At 38.5% G+C, this 25,628-nt stretch overlaps 1 protein-coding gene across 4 annotated transcripts in view; it reads left to right on the top strand.

Moving 5' to 3' along the window:
- elna (elastin a) overlaps positions 1–25,628 on the top strand; it is a 58,453-nt gene extending 32,825 nt beyond the window's left edge. The window contains exons 10-46 of one of the 4 annotated variants that reach the window (XM_085430013.1): positions 1,223–1,270; positions 1,390–1,452; positions 1,762–1,791; positions 1,905–1,979; positions 2,496–2,537; positions 2,633–2,716; positions 2,794–2,826; positions 2,936–3,013; positions 3,698–3,727; positions 3,904–4,053; positions 4,514–4,642; positions 4,778–4,927; positions 5,045–5,197; positions 5,319–5,447; positions 6,661–6,732; positions 6,847–6,873; positions 7,055–7,153; positions 7,245–7,283; positions 7,560–7,667; positions 7,855–7,881; positions 7,987–8,019; positions 8,259–8,342; positions 8,437–8,468; positions 10,659–10,686; positions 10,790–10,804; positions 10,927–10,956; positions 11,502–11,528; positions 12,535–12,582; positions 13,840–13,872; positions 13,965–14,051; positions 14,527–14,583; positions 18,631–18,675; positions 19,483–19,521; positions 20,100–20,147; positions 22,481–22,513; positions 24,606–24,683; positions 24,771–25,628. In XM_085430013.1, the coding sequence (XP_085286139.1) occupies positions 1,223–1,270; positions 1,390–1,452; positions 1,762–1,791; positions 1,905–1,979; positions 2,496–2,537; positions 2,633–2,716; positions 2,794–2,826; positions 2,936–3,013; positions 3,698–3,727; positions 3,904–4,053; positions 4,514–4,642; positions 4,778–4,927; positions 5,045–5,197; positions 5,319–5,447; positions 6,661–6,732; positions 6,847–6,873; positions 7,055–7,153; positions 7,245–7,283; positions 7,560–7,667; positions 7,855–7,881; positions 7,987–8,019; positions 8,259–8,342; positions 8,437–8,468; positions 10,659–10,686; positions 10,790–10,804; positions 10,927–10,956; positions 11,502–11,528; positions 12,535–12,582; positions 13,840–13,872; positions 13,965–14,051; positions 14,527–14,583; positions 18,631–18,675; positions 19,483–19,521; positions 20,100–20,147; positions 22,481–22,513; positions 24,606–24,683; positions 24,771–24,817 (2,330 nt within the window). In that variant the 3' untranslated portion in view covers positions 24,818–25,628. Of the gene's footprint in view, positions 1–1,222; positions 1,271–1,389; positions 1,453–1,761; positions 1,792–1,904; positions 1,980–2,495; positions 2,538–2,632; positions 2,717–2,793; positions 2,827–2,935; positions 3,014–3,697; positions 3,728–3,903; positions 4,054–4,513; positions 4,643–4,759; positions 4,928–5,044; positions 5,198–5,318; positions 5,448–6,660; positions 6,733–6,846; positions 6,874–7,054; positions 7,154–7,244; positions 7,284–7,559; positions 7,668–7,854; positions 7,882–7,986; positions 8,020–8,258; positions 8,343–8,436; positions 8,469–8,939; positions 9,080–10,658; positions 10,687–10,789; positions 10,805–10,926; positions 10,957–11,501; positions 11,529–12,534; positions 12,583–13,839; positions 13,873–13,964; positions 14,052–14,526; positions 14,584–18,630; positions 18,676–19,482; positions 19,522–20,099; positions 20,148–22,480; positions 22,514–24,605; positions 24,684–24,770 lie in introns of those variants that run through there. The other 3 variants (XM_085430012.1, XM_085430011.1, XM_085430014.1) reach the window with 3 other exon arrangements.

Genomic DNA, 25,628 nt, shown 5'->3' with positions numbered 1-25,628 from the left:
GCAGTAATTTGGGGATCACTGTCATGAAGCCAAATGAAGCCATTCCCAGTCAGACATTTTCCAGATGGTATTGCACAGTGGATCAAAATCAGACTCTTCTGCTTTGATAATTTCATAAGGTTTAACAAGATTCCCAACCCCACTGGCTGAAAAGCAGTTCCAAACCTGTGTTCTCCTGACCTGAACCAAAAATGTCTTATTTTGAATTATTACTCCATATAAGACCAGCCCAGTTCTTGTGTAGTTTAGCATACGTCAGTCTTTTCTCAGTAAACATCATATCTCAAAAGACGTCACCAGACATGACTTCCAGTTGCTGTTCATCTGCTGTAGATAAAGTTTTAGGTCTGCTGGTTCTTTTTTTGTCTTCTTTGTCTTTGTCTTCCACTTGTCCAGTTTCCTCACTGTTTAAGGACACACTGCACACCATGCTGACACATGCCAAGTTTTCAGTTAGTAGCTCTTTGAGAATCACTTAGTTGCTGTAAAAATACAAGTTGTGTTGTCTTTAGAAATTTGTTTTTACAAATTCAGCTAAAGAAATGGGAATGTATTGAGTGTTTCTGTGACGGGTGATAGTAACAAAGTCCCTAAAGATACATTTTAAAATTGATTGTTCGCTACACACTGCACTGATTCATTCATTGAATTAAGGACTTCTTTCTGCTTGGGCAGTTCATAGGTGATTAGGTGCTTTAAAAAACAAAAAACATTCCTCTGAAAACAGTCAGGTGCAAGACGTGAACTGAAAATGAAAGATGAAGAAGTATTCCCTGCTTTAAAAACATAACAAGAAAGTGCCTTAGAAGCAAAATATCGTATAAAGACCTGATGGGAGGCTCGAGACTTTTGCACAGTGTTGTACATAAAAGCAAAGGATTATACTGAGTCTTGTCAAATGTCGCCTTAGAAAACAGCAAATCAACATTCTTTCAAAAGAGAATTCCCCTGATAATATATTAAATGTAAAGGCATTTTTACATTGCTGAAATAAATTTCGATGAAGGTGAGCTATCAGTGTATACAGTATAATTCATTTAGTTATAGAGGTGAATTCAATTTGTATCAACCAGGCAAAGGCTCAATGTGTAAGCATTTTCCGCTTCCCATTTGGCTTATTTTTCTTTTTGTGGTTTTCGGACATCTAAATGTTCACCGTCAACACTGCTGTTGATCCCTCACATATATTTAAACATGGGTGTCTTCTCATTGGCTGTGGCAGGTGTGGGTGTACCTGGCCTTTATCAAGGTGGACTGGTGCCTGGACAAGGTTTGACTCTTTCATATATTAATCTGGGGAACTTTTACTCCTTTGTTAGTTTCACCATGCAGACTGTCAGTCATTTAAAGACAACTGCAGGAATGTCTGGTTTCTTCTGTCATCTTCAGGGTTTGGTGGACGTGGAGTTCTGCCTGGAGTGCCCACTGGGTCTCAACTCAATCCCAAATCAAGTAAGTTCAAGTTTTTACTGATGGGTGTCAGCTGATTTATTTTCAGTTTTATTTCATTGCCAGTGAATCCCAAAAATGGTAAATACCAGCTCTAAAAAGGCTTACACTACTGACAATCCTTCACAGACAATATTTGTAGAGTTCCCAGTGTAAGACATACTAAACAAATGTACATGAATAAGTAAAAGTGCTGGTGTGGGTCCAGAGAGTAATGCCGTAGCACTGTGATGCATGGTTCCAGTGTGCTTTGCTTCGTCACTGCAAAAATCTTCATGTGTCTCACTGGAATATCTCATTTTTCTTATGTAGTTGCAGGAGGAGTAGGAGGAGGACAGCAAGGTAACTTTATCAATGATTGTTTGTTATTGTACAAGTAAATATTTCTGGGGGGGGGGTTATCCACTCTGTCTGCTATTATCTAACCCAGATTTAAATGTTTTTCTTCTTCACAGGTGTCCGTGGGTATGGGGGACCAATGCAGCCAGGAGTGTTCCATGGATACCCCCTCAAATCACCCAAAGTGCAAGGTGTGACATGAAATTATTCAGTGTTTGCATTAATTCTTCTACAGGCATGTGGCATAATATATAATTTTGTGGTTTAATCCCTGCTAATGTTAAATAACTTTAACATCAGCAGGATTATTATTATCATTTTGCAGACTACAGTCTTACTTATCTTATACTTAACTGTACTCTAAGATTTTTCTGTGGCAGGTTTAGCACTGTGTTATTCTAATGAGAGAAGAGTGTATTTGGGGTCTCAGACACATTGCTTTTGTTTTGTTCGTCTTTCTGAAACCGAACCTTTGTGTTCAGGAGCTCAAAAAAGTTGTTTCTGTTCATCTGGACGTAGCGTTTTCAGTTTGAGAAAGGCACTGGATGAGTGAAGAAACATTTCTCCCACTGAAAACACTACGATCAGGAGAAACAGAATCAACCTTTTGTGTTGATTGTGTTCACCTGAACGTAGCGTTTGCATATGATGATGTGTGCACATATAAAATAATTCCAGCCTCTGTTTTTCACTCTCTCTCTCTTTAGGTGCCTATGGAGCAAAAACTGCAGGTGGAAAACTTACATATGGTAAAAATAAGTTTATTCTTTGAAGTTAACATCTTTGAAGTTTGGTTTCAGTGGAAATTCACCATTTAGTGATCGGCGTTGTATCCATGCATCAGGTTATGGCGGCTTTAATGTTGCACCTGGACTGCCAGGAGTGCAAGGTGGCCCTGGGTCGAAGCCAGGATATCCTGTTGGAACTGGTAAAAGTTTTCACAATTTGTTTCCCTACGAGATGTGGAGTAGAGATATAGAATTCACTTTTTTCCTTTTTTTGCAGGAGTGGGACTTGGGGTCATTTCACCTGGTCAGGGTAAAGTTGTTCAGTGTAGTAGTTTACCATACTGATTGAAGTAAATGCTTCCTGTAAAATCAGTATGTCTGCATGTAACTGGACTTTCTGCATTCTGCTCCATGTTTAGGTGGTACTGGAGGCTTTGGAGCTGGTGGTGGTGGCTTTGGTGGCACTGGTGGGCTGTATCCAGGCCAGGTGTCAGGAGGTACGATATCTAGCACTTGGCAAGAAAGAAAATTGCACACCAGCACACATGCTGAAAAAAGTCACACAGCTGTCAAATGAACTGTAAGATGATGGGAAAAGTAAAGATTTATTTGCAGGCCAATGAATGGAAAAAATAATATTCGTGGGTTAGCTCCATATGATCATCTTTAACACTTTCATGCATGAATTATGACAACCTCAATCAGGGTTTTCTCTTAAATATTTGTATTCATCTTTAGGCATGAAAAAAAGATTTTTGAACTTAATTTTTTTAAAACATGTACTTTTCAAAGAGTTTGTTACATGTCGACTTAGGTGGACAACAGACATTTTGACTTATGAATTTGACACACGAATAAATAATACACACTGTGTAAAAACTATAAAAATAAATTTTTTTTATAAAAAGATGAAAAAAAAAAAAAAATATATATATATATATATATATATATATATATATATATATGTATACACACACACACACACAAATACAAGAAAACAGCCTTTGAATAGCTGTCCACTATAGTGACCACTATGCATGAAAGGGTTAACTAACTAGCACAAATATTTCGCACCATACCTTACACCTTGTTTTATTTTGTGCTTTTTAAAATAAATAAATAAATGTTCTTCATTCACTCAACTTTTATCATATGACTCACTATCGTTATGTTGACGACAGGGTATGGAGCTGCTAAGGCTGCCAAATATGGTGAGAATGTTTGTTTTTCCTTATCTGGGAAAAAAAATACTTTTAATCATTTTTCATACTTTTTTCATGCATTTTTTCAGTAGAGTGAGAAAAATATAACTTAACTAATATAAAATTATGTTACATTACATGGAAAATTTATTTACATGGACAAATTACACATATGCTTTTGTCAGGAGTACCAGGAGGTGTACCTGGGGGAGTACCAGGAGGTGTACCTGGGGGAGTGCCAGGAGGTGTACCTGGGGGAGTACCAGGAGGTGCACCGATTGGAAGAATTCCAGCGGTTGGTGGATATTCACCAGCAGCAAAAGCTGCTAAATATGGTACGCTTTATTATTTGTGGAACTGTTACAAAGAAAACTAACTAACTAATGACATTTTCAGTGGAATAACAGAAAAATTCTTCAAAAAAATTTCTGTCTCACCGACTTCTAAGACCATGATTTTCAATCTACAGGCAACATTTATCACCAAATTGAAGGAAAAAATGATGGCAAAATATTTGTGGGGTGGGACCTGGCTCAAGTAGAAACATGGAGACAAATAGGGACAAATGGAGGGGGGGTGGGAGAAAATAGATCAATGGAAAAATAGAAATAAGGGGACAAGCACAAATAGGAGAATACTATCCTTTTAGCAAAGCTGAAAGCTGCTAAATGTCGTATGCTTTATTAATTGAATTTTACTATTTATTTTGTGAACTTTTTAAACATTATATCAAACTGTAACCTGTAAATGTACTTTTTTTAAAAAGTGCATAATTTTTTTTTCTATTCAAATTAGGCACAGGAGGGCAACTAGGCACAGGAGGGCAACTAGGAACAGGACAACTAGGAACAGGGCAACTTGGAACAGGAGGGCAACTAGGCACAGGAGGAGGATATTATCCTGCAAGCAAAGCTGCCAAATACGGTATTATTAATAATTGTTTTAATTTTTATTGTGAATTTTCTGACATCATGCCAAAAAATGTAACTTCTAAAGGTATTAAAAATGTGTCTTTTTTCAATTTAACTGCATGTGGGACAGGAGGGCAACTTGGAACAGGAGGGCAACTTGGAACAGGAGGGCAACTTGGAACAGGCCAACTAGGAACAGGCCAACTAGGAACAGGACAACTAGGAACAGGACAACTTGGAACAGGGCAACTAGGAACTGGAGGAGGATATTATCCTGCAAGCAAAGCTGCTAAATACGGTATTATTAATAATTGTGTTAATTTTTATTGTTAATTTTTTAACATCATGCCAAAAAATGTAACTTCTAAAGGTATTAAAAATGTGTCTTTTTTCAATTTAACTGCATGTGGGACAGGAGGGCAACTTGGAACAGGAGGGCAACTTGGAACAGGCCAACTAGGAACAGGCCAACTAGGAACAGGACAACTAGGAACAGGACAACTAGGAACAGGAGGGCAACTTGGAACAGGGGGAGGATATTATCCTGCAAGCAAAGCTGCCAAATACGGTATTCTTAATAATTGTGTTAATTTTTATTGTGAACACTTTTAACATCATGCCAAAGCTGTAACTTCTAAAGGTATTTTATAATGTGTTTTTTTTTTTTAATTTAACTGCATGTGGGACAGGGGGACAACTTGGAACAGGGGGACAACTTGGAACAGGAGGACAACTTGGAACAGGAGGGCAACTTGGAGCAGGAGGGCAACTTGGAACAGGAGGAGCATATTATGCTGCAAGCAAAGCTGCCAAATACGGTATGCTCTTAACTGTATTATTGTCTGCATGCTTTTAGCCCATCGGGTCGAAGGATTCCCATCGAGTTCTAGCAACAATGATTTTGCCGTTTCATGCACAGTTTTCTAGTGTCACACGAATCACTGGTCCTCCTAGAGTATTGGTCAACGAAACAAGTTTGAATTGACTGTTTCTGAGCCTCCTTACTTCTCACTGGATTTTAATTCTCTTTGGTTTGTGCAGTATAGCCAACCAATGATAACAAAACTGACATCTTGGTTTAACATTATCTCAAGCAGTATTTTAAAAAAAGCTACTTATGTCTTCAAAAGTAAATATTTTGTCTCTATTTAACCCCTTGGGCAACAATTCCATCAAATATTGCCAATTTAACTTCAATCTGAACAAAAAGGCAAATAAGAAAGCAAATAACAGCTATAAAATAACGAGTGACTGACAGAGATGTTACTGAACCACCTTTAAAAGTTCTCAAATACAACTCAGAAAATTCATGATTTACGATATTAAGTGAGAAAAAAATGTTAGTGACCAAGAGGCTGCGGTTGGAGGGAGTTTACCATTTAAGCCACTTTAAAAGTATTTTCCAGCTTCTGATGGCTGTTTGGAAGCCTCAGACTCCACCACAGTCTGTTCCAAGTGATACATTTGGATTTGGGATTTTTTTAACCTCTTTGAAACTGAGACTTTTTTTTCATTTTGGGAAAAGTTTCTTTAATTAATAATTAATTTTATATTTTTTAATTTAACAATGTTTATTTATCTTTAACAATACAGTTTTATTCCACAACAAAAACATGTATTAGTAAGACTCTTTTCCGCTGGGAAGTGACATGGCGGTCCTGCCATTTCCTTCGGATCTTCTCCTCTCTCCGTTCACGTTTGACCTCATCTAGCATCTGCTCCTCTTCCTAGAAAAAAGACAGAAAGAAAAACACCTCCCTCGCCCAGCCTTGATTATTAATATGATCTAACAATTTGTCGTGGAAGTTTCCATTTAATAAAGCCTGCAGAGAAACAGTGAGCGGTGCCTGAAACCTTTAATCAAAAAAGAACAGAAATCCAGGCTTGGGGAGAGAAGCCATCCTCGCTGACGGTTGGCAGAGTCTCTCCCTGAAGCCAGCAGGGCCCTGAGTTTAAATACCATCATATCATTTAAATAAATGAAAAAAAGAAAAACAATTCCAGACTAAATAATTATATTTTTCCTTAAAGGTCAAGGTGGTGGAGGGTTTATTCCAGGTGTTCGTGGAGGTGGTGGAGGAGGATTTTTACCAGGATATGGATGTAAGCATGCCACGTGGACATAATATTTTTAGATATTTCAAGGATTCAATTATATTTTTCAATCTTATTCACGTTGTCCTGATAATCTTACCTTTTGTCCTTACTTTGGTGCAGCTTTGGCAGCCAAACCTCCTAAATATGGTGAGACTTTGATATTCACACTTTGGTACCTCATAATATTTGCCAAACGTATTCCACCTGTACAAGTCTATCAACATATTAATACATAAATCCAGTGATACAGTTTTTGTTAAAGGTTGTGCCTTTAATGCAATATTGGATTTAATTTGGTTTGTTAAAGCTGTGCTGACACATTTTATAGGAGTGCCAGGAGCAGGCCTAGGAGGAGGGGTTGTCCCAGGAAGAGGAGGGGTTTTCCCAGGGGGAACAGGACAGGTAGTCCCTGGTGGTGGATTGGGTGGTAAGTCGCTAAAGGTTTGGGGTTTTTTAAAAGAACTTCTTCTCTGTCGTTTGTGATAATTCAGCAGCAAACTTTGTTTGGTTTCTTACAGGTTTTGGAGGTGGTGCTGGAGTCAAACCACCAAAGTATGGTAAGGCTTTTGTTTTGATTACACTCTAGAATAATATGATGAAAATAACACCAATGCAATATGGAGAGAAATACTAAACTGTATTAGCAGCAGTACGTGGATCACACTCCCCTGCTGCAAAAACTTCTAAATTAGGAGGCAGAAATAAGTATAAAACTGCATAAATCCTGCACGTTGAGAAATATTTCCTCGGGCATGAATGTATTCTCACTCATTAATCTAACTTCACTTTAGATTTTAATACTTGAACTAATTGTACCACCTGCACTAATGTAGGAGTTCCTGGAGGAGCCGGAACAGGGCTAGGACCTGGAGGAGTTCCTATTGGAGGATCAGGAGTTGCAGGTGGACCGTACTCCCCCGCCGCAAAAGCTGCTAAATACGGTACAGTGAAACGACCACACAAGCATATGAGTGCTGCAAAATATTGGACACATTTCCTTGATGATTCTGAGAGAAAGAGTACAGTTTTCTGTCACTTCAAGCATTTTTCACTTAATCGTTTCTATAAATTTTTATATTGTCTTAGTTGCAAATTAATGATGCAGCTGGTTCTGGTTCTTTTGATTAGGAGTTGGAACTGGAGGTCTACCTGGAGGTACTGCATGAAAACACCAAACAGCCATTGAGTGTGATTATAGAATTCAACTAACATCAAACAATGTCATGATATGAGTATTAATGACATTGTGTTTTTACACAGGATTTCCAGTTGGAGCAAAAGCACCAAAATACGGTAAGGAGAACCTCAAAACTAATAGAAAAAGCTACATTGTTTTATAATAAAGATGCAAAGATGCAGAAGTTGGTTAAAAGATAAAATACCAAATCACAGCCAATTACAGTCAACTGGAGTAAAGCTTCATCCACCAATGACATCAGGTATCAGGGTCCATGTCATGATGGGAAACAAGTTAGGGTTCTGGCAAATTATAGACAGAATTTGGATGAATTTAAAATGTTGTATCATTGCAGTAGTTCCAGGAGTGACTCCATACACACCTGTCAGTTTTCCAAATGGCTCTGTTGTACCTGGTCAATTAGTTCCTGGAAAACCAGGTAAAGCTTAGAGAACAGCTTCTTGTTTGTTTGTTTGTTTGTTTGCACCTTTTCATAGTTGTAAATTTTAAATGATCCATTATTGCTTCCACAGCAAAGGATGTCAGTGGAACTCCTCAGCCAGGTACGGTGAAATGTCACGGCTGATTACATACTGTATGAAAGGAGGATTGTCTGCCACAGTTGGAGTATTTCTATTATACAGCAAATGTAAAAAGTTAACAGCAAACTGAAGAGATTTGTGGATTTTCATTTTTAAGTCTCAGAAGCTTATTGAGAGCTTCAGCACACTGCTTGCACGACTTTACCAATAAAACACGCACACGGCTCGACCTGCCACGCCATTTTTTTCCTTGTTTTTAACAGTTGCTCTCTACTTTGTGGTAAACGTATTTGCCCCTTCACTCCTTTTCTGCCCACACAATTTCCCAGTTTTAATAATATTGCTACAAGCCGTTGACCACCTCCAGCTTTACAGCCTCCAAGCTGTGGCAGTGCTTTGGTCCACTTCACAGCTTCTGCCTTTTCTTGTGGCTCTCACTCTGTGCCCGTGGAATTCACACTGGATCAAACTGGTACTTGTCATCTTTTTGGCAGAGCCCACTGATATTGCCACAACTGGCAAGACCCCAGAGGTCCCAGATCCCAGTAAGACTCGGTTTGCTTGAAGTCTTTGACCATAAATTAAATTATAAGGCATTTATTTGATGTTTGCAGTTGTAGTTGAGTTTTGATCTAATATATATATTTATCTATTCAGTATTTGAGAATGTGATTTAGATTTTTTGAGATGATTTGGACCCTTTTTGCTTCTGTCTTGATAATTATGTCTATTTATTTAAATCAAATTATTATATCAAGAAATTATGCCTTATGAGAGTGTTTATAATTTATACAAAGCTAAATTAAATTTTCCAGGATTTAGAGAGTTCACTTTCTCAAATACTATTTGGAAATACTATAGAAATGTCTCATGAGCATGCATTAGCTGTAGTAAGTAGCACTCCACTTCTTTTTGGGACTGTAAAGAATGGGAACCAATTACCTTTTTTACAGTATTATATATATACTCTAAAGGGAAGCAGCATTATGTACTCTGTCAAATACGTGAGAGAGCTGTCTCACATATAGTGCCTGGACACTGTGCTTCACAAAGTCCTGAAAGAAAAGTCGTTTTAAAGCAGACCTATTATGCTTGCTTCAAGCTCCAGAGTTTTATTCTTGGACTATATAGAGTAGTTTTGAATCATAGCTCAAAATTATTCTTTGTTACCTTATTTAAGCATTAGTGCACCTCAGTTTTAGCTATTCTTCCTTTAAGCCAACCTTCTTCTGATTGGCTGCCCCTCACTAAAAGAAGACTTCAGCAGCAGGTGGGTGGAGCTTCTATGCAGACAGCCAGAGCTGCGTGTCTGATATGATGTCCCTCTTTGACATCATACAGATCCAAGAGTAGGAAAACTGTCTGAAACTGAGTATTTAGAGCACAATGAAGGCTTTTGGTTTAGGCTTATTTAGTTTTATAGGGATTAAGACTTCTACTATTCACATCACCAAAATAAATAAGTGAACACATAAAAATAAAAAGAACGGCAGCATAATAGGTCCACTTTAACCTGTCTTGCCTCTTCAACTTCCTGTTAGTGTTGCATAATTTGGGGCTGCTTTTTTTTTTCTTTCTCTAGCATTTACTCAACTTGTGCACTCCTTTACTTTTTACCTCACAGCTTCCTGTGCTTGATGCATTGCTTTCATTATAGCGTCATTACTGCAATTTGTGTACTATTAACTGCATTAGTCCTGCATTAGGGAACGGGTAGATTAATGGGTAGCGATCTTTTCTGTTTTAATTCCTCATATTCTCCACAGAGGTTTGTTTAGGAACATGACTACTTGTGCACATAGTTTGACAGTTTTTTGTGATATTTACACAGTTTAAGTTTGTAAAATCACTGCACTTAAAGTCCTTTATTATTAAATAAACAGTGAATAAATTGAAAAGCAGCTACTTTACACTTTTTATTAGATTAGTTGTTTCGTAGTTGCATGAAATCCTAGAAGATTACGTCTTGTATTTATTTCCTTGCATTCCCAAATCCAATTAATGGAAACCATTGATTTTGTTGATATTAGTTGGGCTCATCTGAAAGGACAAAAAGTAAAAGGCACTTTTCTAACTTTTTTTCTTACTTTCCTCTCGTGGTGGATGGGTGAACACAGGTGGTAAGTTGGAAACAAACATGCAGGTTTTTGCTTCATTTGATTCTCACGTGTGTCTCTTTGTTTTAATAAATGTTATTTCTGACTCCTCTGACAGTTTCTGGTGGAATTGTTCAGCCTAGTGGTAAGTAGTTCACATTAATCCTGTAAATCCTTGTTAACAGTGAAAGTATGCTTACTGTGCTTATCTAAACATTATTATACTTTTTCTTTTTTTTACTTTACAGCTGGCACAGGTGTTGGTAAATATGTCAAAATCCTCTCATACTGAAATATATCAAAAATACTCAGAGGTTCATGATTTGGGCTTCATTCAAACATTAAACGTGACAAAACTTTTACTTGTGTGTTTCCCGTGTGACAGTTGGAACAGGAGTTGACGCTCCCACTGGTGGTAAGAACAGTTTTTCTTTTTCCTTTCTGTACGTATTCAACATGTGCCATTAAGCAACTTATTTCAATGGATCTTTTAACAAAAGCTTGTAGCATCTGTTAATCTGTAAAGTCTATGACAGAGGTGTCAAACATAAGGCCAGGGGGCCAGAATTGGCCGAATCCGGCCAACTGGACAGCTTTAGAGGAGGGCATCAATTTTGTTCTTTTAACTGTATTTTCAGTTAAAACATTGTGGTTTATACGTAAGGGACAGTTTGGACAATGAGCTACCAGAACTTTTTTGTAATCTCCTTACAGTGTCACACTGTCAGATTTATTTCATTTACTACTACAGCATTTGTTTATATTATAACAATATTTATTTCTTATCTCTGGGATTAAATATGCACTTAAACTTCTTTACACTAACAGCATGAGCTTTATGTAGCCCTTAAAGTGAAATGAGTTTGGTATACCTGCCCTATTACATTTATTATTACTGAAATTGCATTACTTGTCATTTTGACATATTTTAATGAATGTAACCGTTGCCTATGTTTCTAGTTGACACTTCACACCAAGTTCAACCTGGTAAGTTTACGTTTTTAATCAAAATTGAGCAAAATGTACTGATTAATTTGTAATTTACAATAAGAAAGAAAAAAAAGAAAAATAAGAGTTAAGTTTCACCCTATCACGCCTCACTCACTGGCCACAAAAAGGTGTTTTAACATTCCTCAGAGATTTTCGTCCATATTTACGTGATGGCATCACACATTTGCTACAGATTTGTTGACTGTACATGGATGATGGAAATCTCTCGTTACATCACATCCCAAAAATGGTCTATTCGATTGTGTACAGACAACTCAAGAGAAAAATGACAGGAGGCCAAGCTGAAGATGTTAACTTTGGAGACAAAGTTAGAGAAGCGAGGCTGAGATGGCTTCGACAGTGAATATGCTGGACAAAGAATGTATTAAAAAAATGGAGCTGCCCAGATAGAGGAAAAGAGGAGAGCAAAAATGATTGATATAGTGAATGAAGACATGCAGAGGGTTGGTGTGAGTGTGGAGGATGCTAGGAACAGGATGAGATGGAGGCAGATGATCCACTGGCCACACCTAAAGGGACTGCACAGATGTCCCTAATGAAGTGGCCAGTGAGTGTAATTCTACCCATTCTTGTGACTGTAATAGTTAAAGGAACTAAACACGATATGCTAAATTAAATTAAATGTATTAAAAATGTCAGAATAGTTGAGGATTTTAAATTAACTGATCAAACTGTTGTTTTCTAACTGGTTTTAATAGGTTTTCCTTTTTTTACCTTTCTTTTTTTCATCACCCATGTTGGGCAGTTTATTATTCTATCTGTTATTTTAACTGGAGTTCAACAACAAGTCAAATATTTATTATTTTATTGATTCAGGAGCGCTGTGTTGTTTTAATCACTCAGTCTCCTGGATGTTTTCTAACTTAAAGTTCATGAAAGTATGCTGGATCCATCTGGCCACATGGTGGAGACCAATACAAACATACCCGCTGTGGGGCTTTTTCTCTTTGACTGTAAAAGTAAAAGGCGCGGCTGTTTTCAGGTCCTGGTGTTGGAACAGTTGGAAAAGCACCCAAACCATTTATACCAGGTAAAGAGGAACTAGATATTTTAACTATCACTCATTTGTATGATAAAGCATAAGATGTTGTCTCTGATTCTCTTGCATGTGATCTGTTTATGTTTTCCTCACTCCTTCGCCACAAAATACTAGATGTGCATTTAAGGAGTTCAACTGAATATTGTCTGAATTTAGTACATAATATTTTAGCCATCTGTAGCTCACACCAAGCCTAGATGTTTATATCTGGATTTATACAGTTTGTAAATGAATTTGTATTTAAACGTTTCTAATTATTAGAGTTGTGCATTATACATATGATCAGTATGGCATAGTTAAATAACTAAATTGTGACATATCACAGATTAATTTCAGCACTACTGTCATGTTTGCTGCTGCTGCTCATTACTTACACAAACACACAGACAGCATCTTACCCTGTCATTTTAGTCTCAATCCAAATATTGATTAATTTGTTTTTATAATCACATCCACTGTCAAGCTACACATGATGCATCCTTCTTAACGTGCACTCTCTGTGCAGACAGTTAACGATTCTTCAGCCTGGATCAATGAAACCAACAAAAAGCTGCATCAGGCCAATTATACCTGCAACAGACTGAATAGTCATCAGTTTTGTGCATCTGCTCGTTTGCACTTTTAGGGCATTTTACCTATTGTGCACTTTTTTTGCAAGCTTTGATGTAATTTTTTGAATAGAATTGTAAAACTGAGAAATTTTGTTGGTAACAGGAGACTCTCCTGATAGATAATTAAAAATAAAAACAAACATTTTTTTTACTAAGATTAAAACACACAATATGACAAAAAATTAAACGTTAAAATATTATAAACTCTCAAGATAAAGTATTTGTTACCTTTACATTTTTTGGATTAATGTAAAGGATCATCAATAACACTGTGATACCCGAATACAATCTGTTATTATTTTTGTTGACTGTTGATTTTGTTTCTCACTTTTGTCTGATGCCTATCGAGTAAATCTCCGTTTTTCCCAGTATTAACATGGCAGGGATTTGAAATTGCACGTTATAACATGAAGTCTTCTGTTTGACGTTTACTCGTTTGTGCACTCAGGGTAAATGTTATGCCCAAACTGTTGATTTAACTAATTACATAGAAAATTTAATAAATGTAAATTTTCTGTGTAATTTTGTTACATAAGTACGTACACATTCAGTTTCTACAGAGTACATTTTATTTAATGATTAATCACTTGAATAAATAAACCTTTGATTTTTGGGGTCTTCTATTTTTACTCCCTAGGTACTGGCTATCCTTATGGAGCACCTTATGGAGGCAAGTTTCCTGTTTAAGTTTATTATGTTTTGGCTCTCATAGATTTTGTTTAAAGAGCAGTGAGGTATATTTCTACTCTTTTTGTGCTTTAGTACCTTTAGGCACTGGACCCGGAACTGGACCCGGAACTGGGCCTGGAACTGGAACACTGCCTGGAGCAAAGCCTCTGAAACCTCCAGGTACTCGAATCCATTTTTTCCTTCAAGCAACCAAACTGTTTTAGTAACTAAAACTACTTTTTAAATATACTATAAGACTAAAGCTGGTGCAAAAAACTTGCCTATAATCTTTTCTTTAGCTATGAGAGACACTCTAATGTCTTATAATTATGGTGTAATCATTTTTATGCAAAACACAAAGTGGAAAGACACTGGATGAACAAAACCATTGTATGGTACGTCATACAGAACAAAATAAACAAAAAACATTTAAAAATGTAAATTCTGAATGAATGCATGTACAATATGTTTTATTTTAACACAAAGTGAGTAGTCAAAGAGTACTGAGATGTATGAAAGTTTCGACTGTCAGAATTGAAGAACTAATAATGGAATAATTAGATAAATACAGAGCGTGATAACTGCTGTCATGTTCGTGTTTTTGCAGAAGCTTGTGCACATGCAGTCTCAGCATTGTTGTGTTTTGTGTTTGTAGCTGTGGGTGGTGTTGGAGAGAGACCAGGAATCCCACTGGCTGCAGGAGGTTATCAAGGTCAGTGAGCCCTAAGAAAATTTACTTGCAGGAAACTAAATTATTATAACGTATTAGTAATTTTTAATTGGGAAATAAGAGTGCATCCTACCCCCCGTCCCAATCCCTTTTTGTCCCCCATAAACCCCCCACCAGAGCGGCCAAAGGTTCGCCATCGAGCCCCACCCTCAACAGAGCAATCGAAGTCACATTGCCCAGCCTCGCCCCCCTTAGTTCCTCTTCATGCCCTGTCTCCGCAGTCTGATATGTGATATGTGAAGGGTCCGGGCTGTGAGGATTATGGCAGTGATGACTTTTCCCAGGAGAAGCTGGGACCCTGTTTACTAGAAGGTTTTAAAATTTCTGTACTTTTAGGTGACAGGAGACATGTGGCCTGGTCAAAACACAGAGAGCTGCACTCTAAAAGATCTTTAAACATAGTAAACATACCTTGTGTGCCACAGACTGCTCCCAAACACGAGGGGACAAGTAATACCTCTAAAACACTTAAGTTGGCTTTATTAAACATTAGATCTCTAGCTGGGAAAACATTTTTAATTAATGATTTAATCACTGAGCACAGCCTTGATTTTATGTTTTTAACTGAAACTTGGTTGGACCAAAGTAACAGTGGAGCTGTTCTCATCGAGACGACCCCTCCTAACTACAGTTTTATCAGTGAGGTCAGGGCGAGCAGGAGAGGAGGAGGGGTTGCTGTCTTATTTAATGAATCATTTCAATGTAAGCAGCTATCTCCTGGAAGTTTTCAGTCTTTTGAATATGTGGCTTTACAGCTGAAGGCCCCATCCAAAGTTGTGTTTCTTAATGTTTACAGGCCTCCCAAATACTGCACAGACTTTTTTAATGACCTCAGTGAACTGCTGTCTGTGATCTGTGTTGATTTCGACTGTGTAATTATTGCTGGGGATTTTAACATTCATGTGGACAACCCTCAGGACAAAGGGACTAAAGACCTGAGTAACACTCTGGGCAACTTTGGGCTGACTCAGCATGTAACAGAGGCCACACATAATAGAGGACACACTCTTGACCTACTGATCTCCAAAGGCCTGAGCATTTCAAAGGTTACTGTGTCTGATGTGGGCCTGTCTGATCATTACTGTGTTTTCTTTGAAAGCAAAATCTCAGCCCACACAAATATATCAACAGCAGTGATCACAAAACGGTGTATAACTGAACACACTAGTGCAATTTTTAACCAGGTCTTCCCATTAACACCTGACCTGCCCAGAGGGTCAGTCAATGAGCTCGTCAATAGCTTCAATGCTAACATGTTAAATGTAATGGACACTATTGCTCCCATTAAGGTGAAGGTTATCTCTGGAAGGAAAAAGTCTCCATGGAGAAACTCCACACTGGTGAAAAATGAAAAAAGAGAGTGTAGGAAAGCTGAGCGCAGATGGAGAAAAACAAACCTCCAGGTTCATTATGACATTTATAAAGAGAAACTTCACAATTATAATTTACAACTGAGGAATGCAAGGAGGTCCTACTTCTCTGACATCATCACTAAAAACAGCCATAATGCTCGGGTCTTATTTTCTACAGTTGACAGGCTAACAAACCCCCCTGTGTCAGTGGCAGCTGAACTTCATTCGACCATGGCCTGCAATGACTTTGCCAAATTCTTCACTGAAAAAATCCAAAAAATTAGACAAGCAATTGGTACATCAACAGCAGATCCAGGATATGTACTGTGTCCACCAAAAAACTGTTTAAACACCATGAAACAGTTTCAACCTATTAACAGCAAAGACCTGGAGGACATCTTAGGTCAACTGAACTCCTCCTCCTGCTGTTTAGATGTCCTGCCAACAAGTTTTTTCAAAAAGGTCTCAAAGACTTTAGAGTCAGACCTGTTACAGATCGTCAACTTTTCTTTATTATCAGGTGTGTTTCCAGAATCACTAAAAACTGCTGTAATCAAACCTATACTGAAAAAGGACAATCTTGACAAGACACAAATGAACAACTACAGGCCGATCTCAAATCTCCCGTTTTTAAGTAAGATCATTGAAAAAGCAGTTTCCTAACAGCTCAGTTACTTCTTAAAACAGAATAACTGCTACGATGCCTTCCAGTCAGGTTTTAGACAGAACCACAGCACTGAAACCGCTCTGACAAAAGTGTTTAATGACATATGTCTGAATACAGACAGTGGAAAAATGTCAGTCCTAGTTTTACTGGATCTCAGTGCAGCATTTGATACAGTTGACCACAACATATTACTCAAACGACTGGAGAACTGGACAGGTCTTTCAGGAACTGTACTAAACTGGTTCAAAACATACGTAGAAAACAGGAAATACTTTGTATCAATAGGTAACTTCACATCTGAGCAGACAAGTATCACATGTGGAGTTCCCCAAGGTTCCATCTTGGGACCCCTTCTGTTTAACATCTACATGCTCCCACTGGCACAGATTATAAACAACAACAAAATAAACTATCACAGCTATGCAGATGACACACAAATATATATCACAATGTCACCAGGAGACCAAGGCCCTGTACAGGCTCTTGGTAAATGCATTGAGGAAATCAATGACTGGTTGTGCCACAATTTTCTCCAGCTAAACAAAAACAAAACTGAGGTAATAGTCTTTGGCGCCAAAGAAAAACGATTACAGGTCACCAGAGAACTTCAATCTATACACCTAAAAACCACAAACCAGGCGAGAAATTTGGGTGTAGTGATGGATGCAGACCTAAACTTAGAAAAACACATTAAGACAATAACAAAGTCAGCTTACTATCACCTCAAGAATATATCAAGGATAAAAGATCTGATGTCTCAACAGGACCTGGAAAAACTAGTCCATGCATTCATCTTTAGTAGGCTTGATTACTGTAACAGCATCTTTACAGGTCTACCTAAAAAATCAGTCAGACAACTACAGCTCATTCAGAACTCTGCTGCTCGAGTCCTCACTAAGACCAAAAAAGTGGACCACATCAGTCCAGCTCTGAGGTCCTTACACTGGCTGCCTGTCCGTCAGAGGATAGGCTTTAAAGTTCTGATGCTGGCCTATAAAGCTCTGAATGGTTTAGGACCAAAATACATCAATGACCTCCTGACCCAGTATGAACCATCCAGATCCCTCAGGTCATCTGGATCCGGTCTTTTATCAGTTCCCAGAGTCAGAACCAGACACGGAGAAGCTGCATTCAGCTTTTATGCTCCTTATATCTGGAACAAACTCCCAGAAAGCCTCAGATCAGCTGAAACACTCAGTTTATTTAAATCCAGGTTGAAGACTCACCTGTTCTCAGCTGCATTTGAATAAAGCACCAAATCCACACTTTAAGCTTAAATTTCAAAACTTACATTTAACTACTGATTTTATCTACTGTTCTGATTTTATCTGTTTTGATTTTATATACTGTTGTTTGTTTGTTTGTTAATTAGTTAGTTAGTTTATTTGCTTGTTTTATTCAATTTTAAATCATGCTTTTTATTTGTTCTTGTTTCTAATGTCTCTGTAAAGCACTTTGAATCACCTTGTTGTTGAATTGTGCTATACAAATAAACTTGCCTTGCCTTGCCTTGCTTTTTAGCAGGACTTGTTGAAATCAGGGAACATCGTATTATCATTAGACCCTTTTTGTAATTCCTTCACTGAGCGTAACGCCTTCTCAAAATGTAGGAGATGAGTTATCTATTAGATGTCACCATGATTCAGGTGGATACACTCTGCTTGGACAAGGTATATATAAAAGGAGGCGAGCCTGTCAGCATTGATGCCTAATGTTTCCCTGACTTTAAAAAACAACAACAAAATCATCCAGTCCAGTGCACAAAGTGACAGTTGGTGAAGAGATGTCATCTCATGCCACTTCCTGTGCAGGAAATTGGCCAAAATGCTGATAAGTTGCTGTGCAGGGTGCAGCGTATCAGGAATGAGAAACCACTTTAAGGAAGGAAAACAACTGGGGCAATATTCAAAGAGTTTCTCATTCTTTATGTGGCTCTCAGTCCTAAGCAGGATGGCTATAGTAATAGATTAAAGGGTCATTGCATGTAAGCCAGTTTTCTCTGTGTGACAGGTGGAGTTGCGTATCCTGGAGCTGCAGCTAAAGCGCCGAAACCAGGTAATGTAACAGGCCCGGTACTGCTGCCGCACATCAAAGCACAATGTAAACATGGGAAATGTGCTGTGAATGTGTTTTCCTATAGCTTCTGGCCACTGTGTACTTTATGTTGAAAACACAGTTTCCCAGAAACAGTGTTTGGGAAAACGTCCACCTCACTTCCTCTTCAAATTAAGCCTCAAAAATTCAGTACTGGATCTTTTTAAAGTAGTTTTTGTTTTGTTAGCGAGTTGCTATCAAACCAAAATCACTAGATTTACTCAGATTACTTGTATCAAAAGGACACTTTGTAGACATTTACAGTACCATATTCTCTCTCTTTAGCAGAGTTTGTTTACCAGTGAGAAATGTGGCCTGAAATAAAGTGATTCAGCCATTTTTTTTTTTTTAAATCCAGCTTCTGCAAAGGCAAGCTCCACCAAGGGCAGTAATCCCTGCAGTATTTCTGTTCCATTAGGAGTCTGTAAATGGAGCAAGTCAACAACACATCATTTTGCCCTGGAGACCATATTACTGTGCAGAACATCACTGTGGGATTGTTTGAAGATAACACAACCCCCCTGGGGAGTCCTGCCCTGAAATAGCAAAATTCTGCCAGGGGAAATTTGGATGAGGACGTTAATGTGACGTTAGCTGAGCCACTGGCCACATGCCAGTTTAGGGCCTGAAGCAACAATGCTGGAGTAATACACACAGGAAAAAAAACTACAATCCATAGAAATATGAAACTTAGAAAGTTGTATTTGCTGTATATCAGAAGAAAAGAAACATTTGAATTGTTTCTTTATTGTCTTTTAATTTGAGCAGGCTACGGCAATATTGGAGGTGGTGGCGGATACCAACAAGGTGAGGACCACAGTGACATTTTTACCACTCAGTCCCTCTCCTTTTTATTCTTAAGCAGCTTAAGATGATGCATATTTCTGTTCAGAAGTCTACAGCCATATTTACACTTGCACAGCTTTTAGACCTGCCTCTTCTTCTCTTCCTCTGCCCACCCGTGATGGATCATTGCAATCACACAGCAGCAGCCGACAGTGCCGCCTGCTCTCACTTCCCCACAGATACTGCCCGGCTACAGCTAGTCATAAAAACTGTGTCCTAATCCATCTCCCAGTGAACACAGACACATCCGTCTGTGTTACTGCAGATGGTTTAATAGCTTTCATTTTTGCAGCACAGTTTTTCCATCAGGGAGGTTTGCCAAACTGAGAGATCCGTAATTATGAAAATCAGGTCAAGTTGTCATATTCAGCGTAATGCTGGGTTGTTTAATCATAACTTACTTGTAAAACATTTAGTGCAAATGGATTTACTGCCAACACAAATAGATTCTATACATGAATCCAATTCTTATCGTGTGACATATTTTCTATCTGTAGGCCTGTGAGGTCTCCATTAAAAAGGCTTTTTCAAATTTACAGGTGTAGTTCCTGGTTACAGAGGAGGATACCCCCAGCAGTACTACCAAGGTAAAACAACTACTTCCTTTATGCACATTTTGATTAAAGTATATTGATGAATTCACAGCACACATTATGTTACATACTACCTGCTACCTGTTGTTGGTGATAAACACTTCTGTGTAGTGACCTTTTAAGGGCGCAGGTTGTGCCATAAATCAGTGTTGACAAATGACAAAATAGAGCCATTTATCTTTAGAAGGTGGGATCAAAGGCAGAGAACAGTGGTAGGATGTTTTAAGAGTGTGTGGCTGTATCGGAGGTGGACTTTCACCCAAGAATAAGAACTCCAAAAAAAGAGGCTCTAATACTACTTTTCAGTAAAGCAGACTGAAGTATACTCATGAGCTACTTTATTAGATGTACCTTGCTAGTACCAAGTAGGACCAATTTTACCTTCAGAACGGCCTTAATTGCTTGTTGCAAAGATTCATCATTCATTCATCAGCTGTATTGTCGCAGCAGACAATCTTTCCAGCCTTCTGTTGTTCAAGAAAAAAGAAAAAAAGATGCAAATCTTGGTTGTAACAAGCGGTTATTTGAGTAACTGTTGCTTTCCTGTCAAATCATGTGGTGATTCTCCTCTGACATCAGCAAGGCATTTTCAGCCAGACAACAGCGCAAAAGAAGACGTCAAACACAACGCGCTCTGTTTAGACCCAGACCAAACAATATTGTTTGACTGATGGCCCTTAACATAAAGACTTCGGACTTCACATTTCCCAATTTTTGCTTTAAGTTATTTTGTTATTTACATAATAATGTAAATAACCTAATAATGATCCTTATTGCTGTTTAAGAGAGGAGCGGTGCTTCAAAGGATAGTTGCAGATTTCTGTCAGAATCTGCAGATTATGCAGTACAAATAAAATGTTAACGTTTCTCCAACGTTGTCTTCCCAACAGTTTCACTGGACGGCCAGGAAGCGTTCGCGATGTCTTATCGGGCACTTCTCCGGCGCTGATAATTGGCGTCTGTCTTGTGTCAGTGACGTAAAAGACGGATTTAATGCGACATGACCGTTCAAACAGCAGACACTTTCTAAAACATCAGATATGTATCGGATTCAGTACCACATACGAAAGTGACCCAGATCGGATTTGAAAATATCGGATTTGTGCCGTTCACACTGTCATACCATGATCGTATATGGGTCGCATAGGGTCCAAAAAATCTGATTTGATGCGCTTTCACCTGCAGTGTGAACGTAGCCTTAGACATGGTTGTTGGGGACAATCCCAGTAGCTCAGCAGTTTCTGAAATACTCTGACCAGCCAGTCTCACAACAAAGTCACTTAAATCAAATCGTCTTCTTTCATCATTCTGATAAGCAGTTTGAAATTCAGCATGCCGTCTTGACCCTTGGCTGATTAGATATTTGCATCAACAAGCAATTGAACTGGTGTACCTAATGAAAAACTGTAATTCACAGTACATTCATAGCACTGATAACTGCATTGCTAAAATAAACCTGCCTCCACCGAGCGGAGGATTTGGCGCACAGATGATTGTTTAACTGTTTGTCCTTGTTTCTGGATCAGGGGCCGGATTAATGCTGCCTCCACTTTAGAGCTTAAAGAAAAGGAGAGGGGAGCAACAGAAGGTTTTCTTTTCTTGCAACAATATTCACATGCCGAAAATGATTCGGAAACCACATTAGGAAAAATATTACCTGATTACCTCATCGGTATTTATTCTTCCCTCTCCTTTCCTTAATGTCGGCCACTTTCGCAGCTTCAGCTTTTGCACAGTTTCCATGTCATGCTTATTATGACCTCTTACTCGTTAATCTACAGTAGAGATATCTACTGTATCCTCTTATCCAACTAAAAAAAAAACATATTAAACTTTAAATATCTGGAATGTTTTAGTTTAATTTGAATTTGATTAATTATTCATAAATATTTTTGACTATCCTAAACACTGAAGGTTTTTTTTTTTGTAGACCAAAAGGATTTGTGAACTTTTCCATTTTAAGTTCAAAATAATTAAACAGGTCAACCCACATTTTACTGACATTTCTTCAGTTTAAGCAGACAAACCTTATGCACCTCTATCCACAAGATTAAATGTCGGTATTATAAATACAAAACACAGACAGGAGAAGACTACTGTCTGCATAAAATCTGGTCACTTGTCTGCACTGAAAATGTGTCTGGAACAAACAGCTCAGCTCTACGTTTAAGTGCCTCCTGTGCGATCCTCTATAATGTCAACAGTTTAATTCTAACCACATCCTGGCTGAGAGAAATGAATCCACCTGTGTGACAGACCCAAAGTGGTTTCATCCTATCATTGCTCTGCTGACACCTACTCTTGTATTTGTCTTTCCTGTTGTGTAGGATATGTGCCAGCCCCGCTGACTCCTCAACAAGGTACCAAAACTCCACGTCCTCTCATTACATTACTTCACACATGCAAAAAGAAAACTTTATTTTTTTGCACATTATAAAGGCATTGTTTCAGTGAGCGACTGTTCCCTGAAGCTCTGCTCATTTTCCAGTTTATCTCTCATTAAATCTACTTTTTGGCAGAGCACGCCAACATGCCAGATTATCGAGATGAGTTTGGAAAATGGGTGTGTGCTGGTCAGTGCAGATGGTGCAGCTCAGCCCGTATGATGAACACACCATAATCTGTATCTTCCTGAACTAAATTACTCCTGCGAGTGGGATAATTTCATAGAAAGCGCATGCTATTTTAGAGGCTATAATATCATTCGTTGGATCACTCAAAGTACCTGACATACAGCTTTCAAGGGCTTTCAAGTCTCTGAATGAAATCTGAATCAGGTTTATTGACAAAACTTTAGCCAAACCAGGATATTTTTTTTTTATAGAATGCCCTGAATAAGCATGTGTTAGTGTAACATGTTACTTATAACGTGACTGGAGGATCATTAAGATATAAGAACTGTAGACGGGAAGAAAATGTTCTTGTGCCTTGAGGTGTAGGTCCTAATGTGCTGCAACCCCCTGCCAGAGGCAAGTGACTTAAAAAGCTCCTGTGGGAGAAGTGCAGATTCCAGCCAGTTGCCTTCTTAGTAGAGCAGTGGAGTGTGGAGGGGAGACAACCCTACACATGAGAGTAACTAGGAGAAGTGGATGACAAGATGCAGGTGAAGATAATCAAAGACAATTACACAGGAGAAGTACAACTAAAGTCAAGAAGCTAGAGATGGGTATCTATCAAAATAAAACAGGAAGGAAGAATTGTAACTAAATGGGGGAACACAGACATGTGAATGATCTTAACATATGGGATCAACACAGTAAGAAGAAGATAAGATAGGAAACAACTCAAACTTTAATTAAGAATAATTTCATGTTTCTATGGTGAACATAATTAAATCATGTAGCATCTGCATGAAAATCCGCAACTTAATTTGTATCATGTCATCTCAACAAGATCAATCTAGTAAGAGTGGTTCGTTGCCTGGACTCACGAAATTCACAAAATCACATTAGATGTCAAACTGCAGGAAAATCGCTGGAGTTTTAAGAGGCAGATAACTACACCCACACCAGGTGTATGCTATCGCTATTTATTGTGGTTTAACATGTCAAGGAAAAAAACGTACAGAAAATTCTGCATCAAGCCTTGCAATCATAGTTTTCCTAGTTTTGTTAAGCCTGGCTTGACAGCTTGGTGGCACGATGGTTAGTGCTGTTGCCTCACAGCAAGAAGGGCCTGGGTTCAAATCCACAATCTGGCTGATTTGCAGTGTGTAATTAGAGTTAGGTTAATGGGTAATTCTAAATTATCCATGAATGTAAGTGCAAATGGTTGTTTGTCTCTATGAAATCATCAACCCTCATATTGGTTCATTAAGCAAGACTAGCAGTTATTAACAAAGTAGTCGTTCAAACAACAAGATTTCATTGTGTTTTCCTAAAGTTTTTAACTTGTGTAGAATGAATTAAAATAAATTTCACTTTATATACTTCAATAAATCACTTAAAGTCAATGTAAGTATACTACATTGATCCAACGTAATCTGATTACATTAAACCACCAAATGTCAAATGTGTTGGTTTGACATGGTCATAAATGGGTTATTGTACTTGGTTAAATCACATGGAAAAAGGTGCCATGATTAAATTGTATTCATCCAACAACAGAATTTTTTGAGTGCAGGCAGACTCATCCCCACCTTTGATTAGCCCGATCGAGGTAGCGTCATCTGCTAATTTCATAAGGTTGACTGACTGGAGGTGGAGCTGTTGGTATGCAGGAATAAAATGAGGGGAGAAAGTACCAAATTTTACACAGAGAAAGTTTTTCTTGTAGAAATAGAAACAAAAACCCACAAAAAAGCCAAGAGAACAGTTGGATATTCAAATATATGCGTGGAAAATAGAGGGACAGATCTGCCCAGTGTCCAGTCGGATAATCTTCTGGCAAACATTAAGGCCAGTACCCTCAGATTGGAAACATAATAACCAATATTGTTTTGTTGTTTTGCAGCCAAAGCAGCAAAGTACGGTGCTCTGCAGGGCTTCCTTGGTGGCGCAGGTGGAGGAGGAGGCGGAGGATTCTATAGAGGTAAAAGACCTGTGCACATTGTTGAAGAAGCATCCTGAAAAACAGAAGTTGCTGCAAAGGCTAAAATGTTGCCGGTGTTTGCTGTAGGTGGCGTTGCAGGATGCCAGGGCAAATACTGTGGGAGGAGGAAGTAGAGGATCTCTCGAGATCCAGTGACCTCAAGAAACCATGGTGCTACTGCATGATCGAGAATGTACATTTTATATGCAAAGCCCCATTAGACAACCTGTAAAGATGTTTGTTTTTACTTACTTGACTTCAGTGTCTGTTTTTACACAAACCCACCGACCCAGAATTTTGTACATGTGACGTATGTTATTGACAGTGCCTTTTAATCATTAACGTGTTCAAGTTAACCAAGTTAATTCTGTACCGCACCGGCCCACCATGTGTCGCTGCGTCCGTGCACACACGCCTGCACGTGTGTGTATTGTTTGTTTGAAACTCTGTCTGTACCATCGGCTGTCAATGTCACCCACAAGTGATTTCCCTTTCTGCTTTAATCCTAAACTAAATCAAGGTGATCCGTCTCACTGGGCAGCACAGGGCTCGTCTGCTCCTCTCTGACCTGTCACAGGGGTGGGGTTGGTCATAGCTAGGCCGAAATCTGATGATATCCATCCAATGTCAGTGCGGTTCCTGGCTCCCCATTTTCTCTGCTGCCATTTTTAGGCCTGCTGGGTATAAAGCGGTGGTAACTGGGGCTCCAGCCAACCCATCTGCTCTCACCAACTTTGCTGATTCTTGTTGCTGTGCAGTTCAGTGTTCTCAGCTTTTTTGTGTTAAATGTTGCCAAACACTTTCTGCTGAAGACAGTCAAAAAGCAGTGGGTTTAAATATCAATCAGACACTGCTTTGGTATGTACGTGTGTGTTTCATTATGTGTCGTGTTTAAGTCTGCTTCAAATGTTTAGTCTCATTTACATTTATGTAACTGGTCATTAT

This window comes from Copadichromis virginalis, linkage group LG14 (genome assembly GCF_057382275.1).
Source record: "Copadichromis virginalis isolate Kocher_CV1m ecotype Utaka linkage group LG14, C_Virginalis_male_GT1.1, whole genome shotgun sequence".
Classification (NCBI taxonomy): domain Eukaryota; kingdom Metazoa; phylum Chordata; class Actinopteri; order Cichliformes; family Cichlidae; genus Copadichromis; species Copadichromis virginalis.
Note: the sequence above shows the minus strand (reverse complement) of the source record. Positions and strands in the feature narration are given on the sequence as shown.